Consider the following 12,186-nt stretch of genomic DNA (forward strand, 5'->3'; position numbering starts at 1 on the left):
TGAGGTATTCTGGGATGCTTTACCCCTTGCGATTCTGGTCTCTGGGATGCACCAGGCAGACACATTTAGGAAGTATTACATAGCCGTTTTGTATATCATGCGTGTACATGTGAATTTTATTTTTCTCAATTCGCTTCTGTTAAATCCTTTTATAGCATCAGTTGGATTAGTCTTAGTCTACCTCTGCCTCAGTCTCTGGCATGTGTAGTAGGCGGCAGTTCTGAGTCCTCTTATTGATCTTACACTACAGTGTCCTCTGGCTGTTTGCACTACTCTGTACAAAGCATATGAATTATCTGTGGGAACCGGCCATAGACAGAGGACACAGGGCCTGAATCAGCCTGCACTGCTGATCGCAGATTCCCAATTATCAGGAGTCTGCGTATGTGCAGGACCAGCTCTACATATATGCAGAACGAGTCCTGCAAAATAGCACACAGGCCCCCATATGCCATTGCCAGATTTACAGGCAGGGGAGGTGCAGGGAATGTCGGCCTGCGTTTCCGGAAATAGGCGCGTGTTGCCTCCTTCTTCCAGGACTGGCATGGCAAGAATCTGCATCCATAGATGCAGACTTCCTGGCCTCGCAGGCTAACTGGTTCCGGCCATACTGTGGTAATCATCAGCTACTGCATCCTGACCAATGGGGCAACCACCGTGATCCCAGGCTGTGACCTTGGAGGCAACGCTGGGATTGCAGATGTCAGGACACCTCCTCCTCCATTTGCAGAATTTGCAGTTCTCTCCTGTGCTAAATCAGGCTCACAGGTCAGTGCATCCACTGGGGATGGCAGAAGATTATAGGATATATAGGTTACATATAGGATAGTGGGTGTGTATATAGGATATATAGGTTACATGTAGGATAGGGAGTGTATATAGGATATATAGGTTACATGTAAGATAGGGGGAGTGTATAGGATATATAGGTTACATGTAGGATAGGGGGTGTATAAAGGATATATAGGTTACATGTAGGATAGTGGGTGTGTATATAGGTTACATGTAAGATAGGGGGTGTGTATATAGGATGTATAGGTTACATGTAGGATAGTGGGTGTGTATATAGGTTACATGTAAGATAGGGGGTGTGTATATAGGATGTATAGGTTACATGTAGGATAGTGGGTGTGTATATAGGTTACATGTAAGATAGGGGGGGTGTATAGGATATAGAGGTTACATGTAGGATAGGGTGTGTGTATAGGATATATAGGTTACATGTAGGATAGGGGGTGTATATAAGATATTTAGGTTACATGTAGTATAGGGGGGTGTATAGAGGATATATAGGTTACATGTAGTATAGGGGGGTGTATAGAGGATATATAGGTTACATGTAGGATAGGGGTGTGTATATAGAAGATATATAGGTTACATGTAGGATAGGGGGTGTATAAAGGATATAGAGGTTATAAGGAGAATAGGGGGTGTATATAGGATGTATAGGTTACATGTAGGATAGTGGGTGTGTATATAGGTTACATGTAAGATAGGGGGTGTGTATATAGGATGTATAGGTTACATGTAGGATAGGGGGGTGTATATAGGATATATAGGTTACATGTAGGATAGTGGGTGTGTATATAGGTTACATGTATGATAGGGGGTGTGTATAGGATATATAGGTTAAATGTAGGATAGGGGGGTGTATAGAAGATATATAGGTTACATGTAGTATAGGGGGGTGTATAGAGGATATATAGGTTACATGTACGATAGGGGTGTGTATATAGGATATATAGGTTACATGTAGGATAGGGGGTGTATATAGAAGATATATAGGTTACATGTAGGATAGGGGTGTGTATATAGGATATATAGGTTACATGTAGGATAGGGGTGTGTATATAGAACATAGGTTACATGTAGGATAGGGGTGTGTATATAGAAGATATATAGGTTACATGTAGGATAGGGGTGTGTATAGAGGATGTATAGGTTACATGTAGTATAGGGGGTGTATAGAGGATATTTAGGTTACATGTAGGATGGGGGGTGTATAGACGATTATTAGGTATAGGGGGGTGTATATAGGATATATAGGTTACATGTAGGGTAGTTGTTGTATACATTTTCATATTAAAGTATTAACAACCACTAAAAATTATAAAGACAAATAGGGGAATTTGTAATTTTATCTTCTAATTGTTGTCTCCCCAAATACACAGGGTTACACAGTAGTGAAGAAGACATCCGGTGAGTCTGAGAAACCCAGCAGCCATCCCCGTGTGTCAGGAGGACTGAGCAGGGCCCAGAGCCCCATCACGGTGCCTCCACCTCACTCACTGATACATAAGAGACACAATGACCTGAAGATCCTGGAACTCACCAACCAGATCATTCAGCTGCTGACTGGAGAGGTGACTGCTGGGAATGGGACATTATACAGTAACACCAGGGGATGTGTCTGGGTGATGACTGGAGAGGTGACTGCTGGGAATGGGACATTATACAGTAACACCAGGGGATGTGTCTGGGTGATGACTGTATCATTGTGTGTATCATGTTCCTATAAGGTGTCAGGATGTCACTGTCTATGTCTCCATGCAGGAGGGGGATTATATAGAGGAACACGGGTCTGTACAAGGACGTGATGATGGAAAATCACCGGCCCCTCACATCACTGGGTAAGAGGAGACTGTCATTTATTGTACAGGGGAGAGCAGGTATGGGGGTCTCCTATATACACACACCACCTGATAATCACATATATATAATGTACTCAGTCACTGTGTGTCTCCTACAGATGGACCCAGTAACAGAAATACCCCAGAGAGATGTCCCCGTCCTCTTTATTCCCAGGATTGTACAGAGGAGAATCACAGGACCCCACAGGAGCATCAGGTAGATGAGATTTAGGGTCTCACCAATATACCTCAGTGACTGTCACTATATGATGCATAAATAAGCTGTGTGTGTCTTATTAACCAGAATTATTTGACTTAATGTGAAGTAAATAAATCTGACAATTTTTAACTGTTGTTTTATTGTTTTGTGGGTTACTTAGGGTGAAAGTCTGGCTAATATAAAAGCAGAAGATATAGAGGGAGAAGAAGAGTTGTATGTGAGGGGTCATCAGCAGTGTAAGGAGGAGGAAATCCCTACAGATATCGGCACAGGTGAGTCATAAACACTTATTACAGAAAACAGTCCCATATTCTCCTTGTTCAGTCACTACAACAATCTCTTATCCTACACCCTCATCTGTCAGTACAAACTAATGAGTGACATGTATATGTCCAGTGGGGGAGTCAGGAGCCATCAGCCCCTATTATACTCCTCTCCCCCTCACATCATGTCACTGTGTGATACCAGCCCAGAGAACTGACCAGTCTCCTCCCCACACTCTCTGGTGTATCTCATACATCAGGAGCCATCAGCCCCTATTATACTCCTGCTCTCCCCCTCACATCATGTCACTGTGTGTTACCAGCCCAGAGATCTGACCAGCCTCCTCCCCACTCTATCTATGAAATGTGCTGATTTGAGGTACCTCAGTATAGAGAGTAATCTTACCAGGTAACACTGAGTATTATTACAGTTCATGGATCGCAGACAAGAGAACAGGGAAGTTGCAACTGTTTCTTTCTTCTTCAGGGTCCATAGGTTCCACAGGGAGACCTTGGGCTGTAGGTGATGGCTTGGACATCCGGGCACGACACAGTTAAATTTTTACTCACAAGATGCACTGGGCTTGTCCCTATACCCCACCCCCGAGCCAGAGGCACCTCAGTTTTGGGTGGTGCCCGGCTGGAGTCGGGTCACTGTAGACGCAGGTGGGGCTGTTTAGCCGGACCTCACGGAAACTCCCTGGATTGCGGCCGGATGCATAGGACAGGTAAGGCAGATCACCACTGGCGGTGATCCGCATGTTAGCAGACCTTTCCTCTAGGTCTCACGGGACAGACCGGAGATGACGGCGGTTGATCCAGGCACTACATACCCTGCGCTTCCACTAGACCAGGGACTTGAAGCTGGCGCGGGAACCAGCGTTGCGGGGGTTAATTGCCGGCTAGGGGAGGCAGCCTTCCCGGTTTAGCGGCTCCTCCCCACAGCTCAACTGCGCCTTTCTACTGCGGTCTGGCTTTGCTGAGCTGCTTTCCTCCCATGGGCACGCCCCCTCTGAGGTCTCCGACGGCCATTTTCTTGGTGGCAAAGTCTCAGCTCTCTCTGTCCAGCGTGTGCCCAGTCCCCCTGCATACTTCTCCTTTTTGGGGTCAGTGTATGTAGCACTATTGCCTACCAGACACTGAGTCTGCGTAGTTGATTGCAGTGCCATGGTGCAGGTTAATTTTTGCACTGTATGTCACTTATGCTAGTGCTGACTATCTGTGTCTATTTTTTCCACAAACTGTCAGCATATGTCTATACCTTTCTCTGTTTCTGATATCTCACATATATAAAGCTAAGTATTTGTGAGAATTGTCACATACTGTTGTGTGCTGCACTGTGCCATATCTGAGCAGTGTGCTCCTGCAGCTTGCCCAAGCATCAGACAGGACAAATATTTTGCCTTCCTACTAGTATCATATATACTCAGTGTTTGCATTATACCCAGTGCTATATTGTGTGATATTGCCCTACAGCTACGTCTGAGAGGGACAATAAAGTACGCTCTGCTGCACCCACTTTGCTATTTTGCAGGTCATGTGTGGCACGTTCTAAGTGAGGAGGAGACGGTACAGGATGGATTATGTACAAGGTGTTATAATCCACCAGGCCCTTCTAATGTTCCGGTCCCTGTGCAGGAACCCTCTATGGGCTTCCTTTCTCTCAGGTCCTGGCTACTATTGCGGGCCGCTTAGCGGTGCCAGGTGTTTTCCCCTCTATGGGGTTACCACAGCGGTCTGTTTTTCCCTCACAGGGATTACCACAACAGATTACTACTATGCAGATTCCTCCTGTGCCCCCACCATGGGTATATGTCAAAGCCTGGCGGCTACTTATACTGCTCTACAGACATGTTGCTGGGGGAGAAAGCCGTACAGCCATCGAATGAGGTCAGTAGGGCCGCCCACAAATGGCAGGTGTTCCTTCGGGAATGTGTCCATTTGTCCAGCCACCCCCCCTCTCCACCTACAAAACGGGGCGAGCTGTCGATCAACATTGACAGCCGCCCAGCTTTGTAGTGAGCCCCGGAGCAAGTGAAGTTCTCACTCGCTCCGGGGCTCGTGCACGCGCATTGTGCACGTCGCGTGTGCACATCGGCTGACCATCGACCCGCTTGCGAGCGGCATGCGCTCGCGAGCGGGTCTCACTCAGGCCCTCTGTTTGGGATTTATATTCCTGCTTTGGTGCGGACTGTCAGAGCCGTTTTAGTCATAGAGGATGACCAACCAACTCCTCTTTCCAAGCACGCTCTGTTTGTACAGACAAAGGTAACTTCTGCAGATTTCCCTTTATCGGATTAATTAGTGGATCACATGTCTTCAGCTTGGCAACCGGATTCACATGTAATGCACTTAATTAAAAGTGCTACCTTACCTATGCCTTCCATTTCTTCCCTGAAGGTAGGAAGGTGAAGGTTTGCCTAAAGTGTATATATCTGGGGCTCAGATGACTTTGGTTGGTGACATCGGTTATGCAAGCACTTATATTGGAAAGACTGCTCTGGATATCGGTCTCCTGACTTCCAGTGTCTCGGCTGCAGCTGTGTCTGCTTGCCGTTCCCTGTGGTTGCGTTCTTGGAGGGCAGCTGCTGATTCCATGAGAGGCCTAGAATACTTATCCTTCAGGGTGAAATATTGTTCGTCCCTGACCTGGACAAGATTGTGGACACATTGGCAGCGGCAAAATCTGCATTTCTGCCTTCAGCTGCAGCTTCACCGAAGCATTGCACCTCTTCCTTTCATCCTTAGGGTAACCTTCCCAAGGCCATCAGCTTCCAGAAAGGCTGTCAAACCCAAGAAACAGGCCTGGAGTAGAGTAAGTCCTGCTTCCAAGTCCGAGGATATACTCTCAGGATGATGGGAAGGGCCTCCTTCTTGGGGATCCCAGGGTGGGAAGCCCACTTCTTCAGTTCGCCCAGTGTGGGTGTCAAACCACCACAGGGACTTTGGTAAGAGAAATGGACTCTCACGGGTAGGTCCTCCTCATTCTTTCGAAGACCTCATCACCGGCTTTTCTGCACAGGCCCTCTTTCGGACATGAACAGGGACTTACTGATCCAGAAAGCCATACAATCCCTGCTGCAAGCAGGGGTTATTGTGCCAGTCCCGCTATCTCCACAGGGGACTGGTGGTTATTCTACTCTCTTTCTGGTTCAAAAGCCGAATGGGTCTCATTGGCCTGTCCTCAACCTCAAATCCCTGCACAAATTCCTCAGGGTGCTACGGTTCAGGATGGAAACCCTATGCTCCATATTACTGGCTATGGAACCTGTGGCTATGGAACCTGTCTCCCTCTCAGAAAATGTTTCATCTTGGAGCCCTATTGGATAGCAGAGGCTCTTCCTGACTGCGAAAAAGATTTCTACACTGTAGATGCGGGTATGCAGAGGCCTTCACAGTTGCAGAGGGTCCATTCACTCTGCGATGCAGGTTCTGGGATCCATTTTATCCATCGACATGGTGAAATATGCCCAGTTTTATTTCAGGCCTTTGCAGAAGCCAATTCTCTCCAGTTGGAATGGATTACCCCATCGGATAAAGGCTCAGATGATGGTGTTCTCTCCAGAGATGCGTATGTCTCTGTCTTGATGGCTCCATACAGTCCATCTAACAACCTTTTGGATCCTGGATTGGGTGATCCTGACCCCGGATTCCAGTCTCCAGGGTTGAAGCACAGTGACCGATCTGCACTCCTTTCAGGACAGTTGGACAGCTGTCGAATCAGCCCTCCCGATTTACATATTGGTGCTTTGACCTGTCTATAGGGCCCTGAAGCTGGCCCAGCACATTCTGCTGGGGAATCCTGTGCAGATGCAGTCCGCCAATGCCACCACTGTGGCTTGCATCAACCATCAAGGAGGCATTCGGAGTCATGCATTCTGACATGGACAGAAGGTAATTTCACAGCCATATCAGCAGTGTTCCTTCTGGGAGTTCTCAATTGGGAAGCGGAATTTCTCAGCCATTACGACGTGCATCCAGGGGAATGGTCTCTTCACCAAGAGGTGTTTCAACTAGTGGACAAGAGGGGCCACCCAGAGGTAGACCTAATGGCATCCCGACACTACTAAAAGCTGCCTGTGTATGGGTCTAGTAGAAGAGATGCCAGGGCACTCTTGGTAGACGCTCTGTCAGTCAAGTGGACCTTCCAATTGGCGTACCTATTTCCTCCACTCTCAGCTTCCTCGAATAATTCGGAAGTTCATATAAGAAGGAGGCACTGTACTGCTGGTGGCTCCAGCGTGGCCCTGACGTTGCTGGTACTCAGATCTTCAGAGTCTCTCCATCGACACTCTGTTGCTGTTGCCTCAACATCCGGACCTGTTGTCTCAAGGTCCTTGCCTTTACCCGGACCTGGGTCGTCTGTCTTTGACGACGTAGCTCTTGAGACATCCCTCCTAAAGTCCAAAGGGTTTTTCAGCTCTGTAGTTGACACTAGGCTCAGAGCGCATAAACCAGCCTCTGCCAGGATTTACCACAGAGTGTAGCATACCTACTTTCAATGGTGTCATCCCAGAGGTTACGATCCCCAGGTATTTTGGGTTTCCAGAGTGTTGGCTTTCCTTCAAGCGGGTTTAGATCTCGGTTTCTGCCTAGCCTGACTGAAGGTGCATGTCTCTATGGTTTTATTAGTCTGGTTCCAGCAAAGGATTGCTCCTCTTCCTGATATCCGCACCTTCCTCCAGTTTGTCCTCCGGATTCAGCCTCCCTTCATCCCACCTGTGGCTCCTTGGGATTTGGTGGTTGTACTTAGGGCCCTCCATTTGAACCCCTGGCTTCGGTGGATCTCAAATAGCTTCCAGCTATGACTGTTTTTCTTCTGGCTATAGCTTCTGCCAGAAGAGTGTCAGACTTGGGGGCACTCTCCTGTCGCTCCCCGTTTCTGTTTTTTCCGCAGGACAGGGCAATACTTCGGACTCGCCCTGGTTTCCTTCTTAAGGTGGTTTCCAGTTTCCACATTAATGAGGAAAATGTTGTGCCAGCCTTTCACTCTCCAGACCTCTTGGCAGGTGAGGCCTCATTGGATGTGGTGTGGGCCCTCAGACTTTATATGGATCGTACTAGTTCCCTTCAGAAATCAGACTCCTTGTTTTGTCCTCTACGGATTTCACAAGAAGGAAAGGCCAGTCAATAAATAAACTTTGGCTAGATGGCTTCATATGACGATCCCTGAGGCTTACACTCAGGATGGCGTTCCTATTCCTCCCTCTGTGACTGCTCATTCTAGTTGGTCTGTGGGTCCCTCGTGGGCAGTTCGCCGTGGCGCCTTGGCTGTTCAGCTTTGTAAGGCGGCCACGTGGTCTTCTGTCCAGACCTTTCTAAAGTTCAGTGCATTTGATACCTTTGCCTCTCAGGATGCTTCCTTTTGGGTGCCGGATTCTCCTCTCAGCACAGGAATGTCCCCACCCTTAAAAGGACTGCTTTGGGACATCCCCAAGGTCTCCATGTGGAGCCTATGGACCCTGAAGAAGAAAATGAGAGATCTGGTAAGAACTTACCTTTGTTATCTCTCTTTCATCAAAGTCCATAGGGTCCACAGGGCACCCATCCTGACGCACCTGGCTTCATATGGGCTTTGCTCTGGTCATCGGTTTTCCGTCTCCTTCTATGTGAGAATGTGATTCTTGTGTGTTCCAGACTTTCTTCTCTCTCTTATCCTGCTCCGGCCTTTGGCTAACTACGAACTGCGGTGCCTCTGGTTTGGGGGTGGGGTATAGGGAGAGGCCCAGTGCATCCTAAGGGTAAAAATGTAACTGCTTGGTGTTTAATCACGGTCACTGGCAACTACTTTTACTGTTTATTATCTGATTGGTGAAATAATTCACACAATCTTTTGTTTTTATTTTTTATTCTTATGTATATTGATATTGTGTATTTTAACATGTATTAAATTTAATATTGATTTATGCTTGTATTTACCATCTCCTTGAGTTATAATTCACTTACCAGTTAATCATTATATAGACATATATATAGACAGCGCAGATTCCCCACTTTTTTTAAACCCCAGTGTCTCCCTGTGGACCCTATGGACTTCGAAGAAAGAGAGATAACAAGGGTAAGTTCTTACCATATCTCTCATTTTCCATACATTTTATTTTATTTCCTACAGATGGATGCACAATCAAGAATACCTCGGAGGGAGATCTCATTTTGTGTCCACATTTTAAAAAAGAAGATAACGTCAGACAGGGTTCTCCAGGAGATATTCCCATTAATCTAAATTTTCATGCAGTACTTCACAGTGCAGATATATCATTTGGTCTCTCTAATCATGAGGAATGTTCCCCTGATACCTCCAATATTGCTACACACAGTACAGCTCACAGAGGTGATACAAGTTTTTTCTGTCCTGAGTGTGGGAAATGTTTCTCAAAGAAATCACATCTTTTTACACATCAGAGATATCACACAGGTGAGAAACAATTTCCATGTCCTGAGTGTGGGAAATGGTTCACAGAGAAATCAGCTCTTGTTAGACACCAGAGAAGTCACACAGGGGAGAAGCCATTTCCATGCTCTGTGTGTGGGAAATGTTTTACACTTAAATCAATGCTTGTTACACATCAGAGACGTCACACAAAGGAGAAGTTATTTTCATGCTCTGAGTGTGGGAAATGTTTTACACAGAAATCAGATATTGTTACACATCAGAGATGTCACAGAGGTGAGACGCCATTGTCATGTCCTGAGTGTGGGAAATGTTTTACACGGAAATCACATCTTGTTATACATCAGAGAAGTCACACAGGTGATAAATCATTTTCATGCTCTGAGTGTGGGAAATGGTTTTCACAGAAATCAAATCTTATTACACATCAAATAACACATAAAAACATGAGCTGATAGACATAAAACATAATACTTTAAATAATTCAAATGTTTCAAATCTTTTGGCTAATCTGTTGTGTTTTGAGTACCAGCAATAGTAGAATGGACAATACACAGAGATATCACACAGGTGAGAAACCATTTCCATGCTCTGAGTGTGGGAAATGGTTCACAGAGAAATCAGTAGACTATTGGTATATTTTCCACACAACAACCTTTAATAAAAGGAAAGTATATACTACACAGTCATGGACAACAGAAGGGACCAGACAAAGGACAGAACAGGGAGGGAAAGATGTATTTTGTGTTGTTAACCAAAAGCTAGTAGTCCTCAGTCTCCTTGTACTCTAGCCAAGAGAACCATGTGGTGACAAATTCCCAATGTCAGTCCATCGTGGAGAACATCACATCTTCCATCTGATTTTAGACATATGTGATTTAATGAGTTGCTGAAATTGTCATTACCTGTGTGTGATGGGGATCAGTGAGGCATAGATTATAGTAGCACACTGCCTGTTATATACTCACACACACACAGTGCTATGTATGTCCTCTCATCACTCTGCATTTCATTCCACTGACCAATTGGCTCAGATGTAGGCCTGTGTCTTATCAGTCATACTATATCTTACCATTCAGTCTTAGGGGGCAGCTAGCGGAGGGGGCAAATAACTAAGTGGGTTTTATGAACATTGAACACCATCTGTGACCAGGTAATTTCATAATCAAAATTGACATTTCTTTATTTAGTATCCTGCAAATATCAACTTTTATTCCAAAATCAACATGTTTTAAATAAAAGGTTTTTCTTATATAACACCATGGTATTTTCTCTAAGGCTATTACATCCGTCACTCTCCCTGTATGTCACCCCTCTGTACACATTGCCTCCTCATTACTCTACTCCCCTCTTATATACACACATGAGTTATTTTCCTATCTATATACACTGACAAATATCCTTATCCTGTTACCATAAAAATCTATAATTATCTCTCTCCTGCTTCTATTAGCTGGTGACATATCTCCAAATCCAGGCCCCACTTATAACAGACTATAAATCCAGCAAACCTCATAAACATCATGTTTCTCCCATCACCCTCCCAGTCACTATAATGTGCCTTATGGAATGCTGCTCTGTCTGCTAGAACTTTACATCCATCCATGACTCTATCTCATAGAACATTAACCCTCTGGCGATAACAGAAACATGGCTCACACAATCAGACACTCCCTCCCCTGCAGCACTGTCACACAATCAGACATTCCCTCCCCTGCAGCACTGTCACACAATCAGACACTCCCCTGCAGCACTGTCACACAATCAGACACTCCCTCCCCTGCAGCACTGTCACACAATCAGACACACCCTCACCTGCAGCACTGTCACACAATCAGACACTCCCTCCCCTGCAGCACTGTCACACAATCAGACACTCCCTCCTCTGCAGCACTGTCACACATTCAGACACTCCCTCCCCTGCAGCACTGTCACACAATCAGACGCTCCCTCCCCTGCAGCACTGTCACACGGTGACCTACACGTCACACACGCCTCCAGGCCTGGTAATAGTAAAGGAGGTGGGGTTAGAATATTACTGTCCCAATCTATCACATACACAGATCTCCTACAGGTACCATCACTCACATTACATCATTTGTACATTCTATCAGGACTGTCACCCCTTTCGCTCTGCATGTTGCTGTCTATCACCCACCTGGGCTACCCAACAATTTCTGTTACATATTTCTGCCTGGCTCCCTCACTTCCTATCCTCAGACATCTCCACCATCATCATGGGTGATATCAGTATCACTACTGACAGTCCCCAATCACCTCATGTCTCCAATCTACTCTCTGTAACCTCCTCTCTCAGCCTCTCCCAATGGTCTCCTCTTCTCATCAGGAGGGTCACTGCCTTGTTCTGCTAACACCAAGGATGAACTAGAAGAGGTTGTCTGTCATTGGTGCACATGTATAATATATAACTTATTGTTAGCTGTAACATGTATAGATTATATGCAGTCAGTGAGATATTAAAAGAATTAGAAATGTAAATATAGAATGAAGAGTGTGTAACAACAAAATTCTGAGCCGTACGGCCCTACCATTACTTGCTCATGTTTATATTTATATACACTGTACATGTATTTCTCACTTGTTGTATATTGTTATATATTGAGATAATAAATTCTTTATTCCAAATCCCCCAATATTGATCAGTGTTTTATTCTCTATCCT

The 12,186-nt window shown here is 45.6% G+C and overlaps 1 protein-coding gene and 1 pseudogene across 2 annotated transcripts in view; one reads left to right on the forward strand and one right to left on the reverse strand.

Annotated features, from left to right (window-relative positions):
* The window catches only part of LOC148436177 (uncharacterized), a 74,124-nt pseudogene that overhangs the window by 25,716 nt on the left and 36,222 nt on the right, over positions 1-12,186 (reverse strand). The window lies entirely within an intron of this gene.
* Positions 2,279-12,122, forward strand: LOC148436178 (uncharacterized). The gene is made up of 5 exons (XM_088465246.1): positions 2,279-2,363; positions 2,554-2,630; positions 2,750-2,847; positions 3,011-3,122; positions 9,226-12,122. Exons 2-5 carry the CDS (start codon positions 2,597-2,599, stop codon positions 9,957-9,959), a joined length of 978 nt encoding a protein of 325 aa, XP_088321372.1. The 5' UTR covers positions 2,279-2,363; positions 2,554-2,596; the 3' UTR covers positions 9,960-12,122.

The sequence above is a fragment of the Taudactylus pleione genome, unplaced genomic scaffold (genome assembly GCF_031769625.1).
Source record: "Taudactylus pleione unplaced genomic scaffold, aTauple2 ptg001919l, whole genome shotgun sequence".
NCBI lineage: Eukaryota > Metazoa > Chordata > Amphibia > Anura > Myobatrachidae > Taudactylus > Taudactylus pleione.

Excerpts from the sequence above, each read along its gene's own strand:
- LOC148436178 (XM_088465246.1), top strand. The coding sequence starts at position 2,597 with ATGATGGAAAATCACCGGCCCCTCACATCACTGG. Across the intron at positions 2,848-3,010 it reads GGACCCCACAGGAGCATCAG|GGTGAAAGTCTGGCTAATAT; the intron begins GTAGATGAGATT and ends TGGGTTACTTAG. Across the intron at positions 3,123-9,225 it reads CCCTACAGATATCGGCACAG|ATGGATGCACAATCAAGAAT; the intron begins GTGAGTCATAAA and ends TATTTCCTACAG.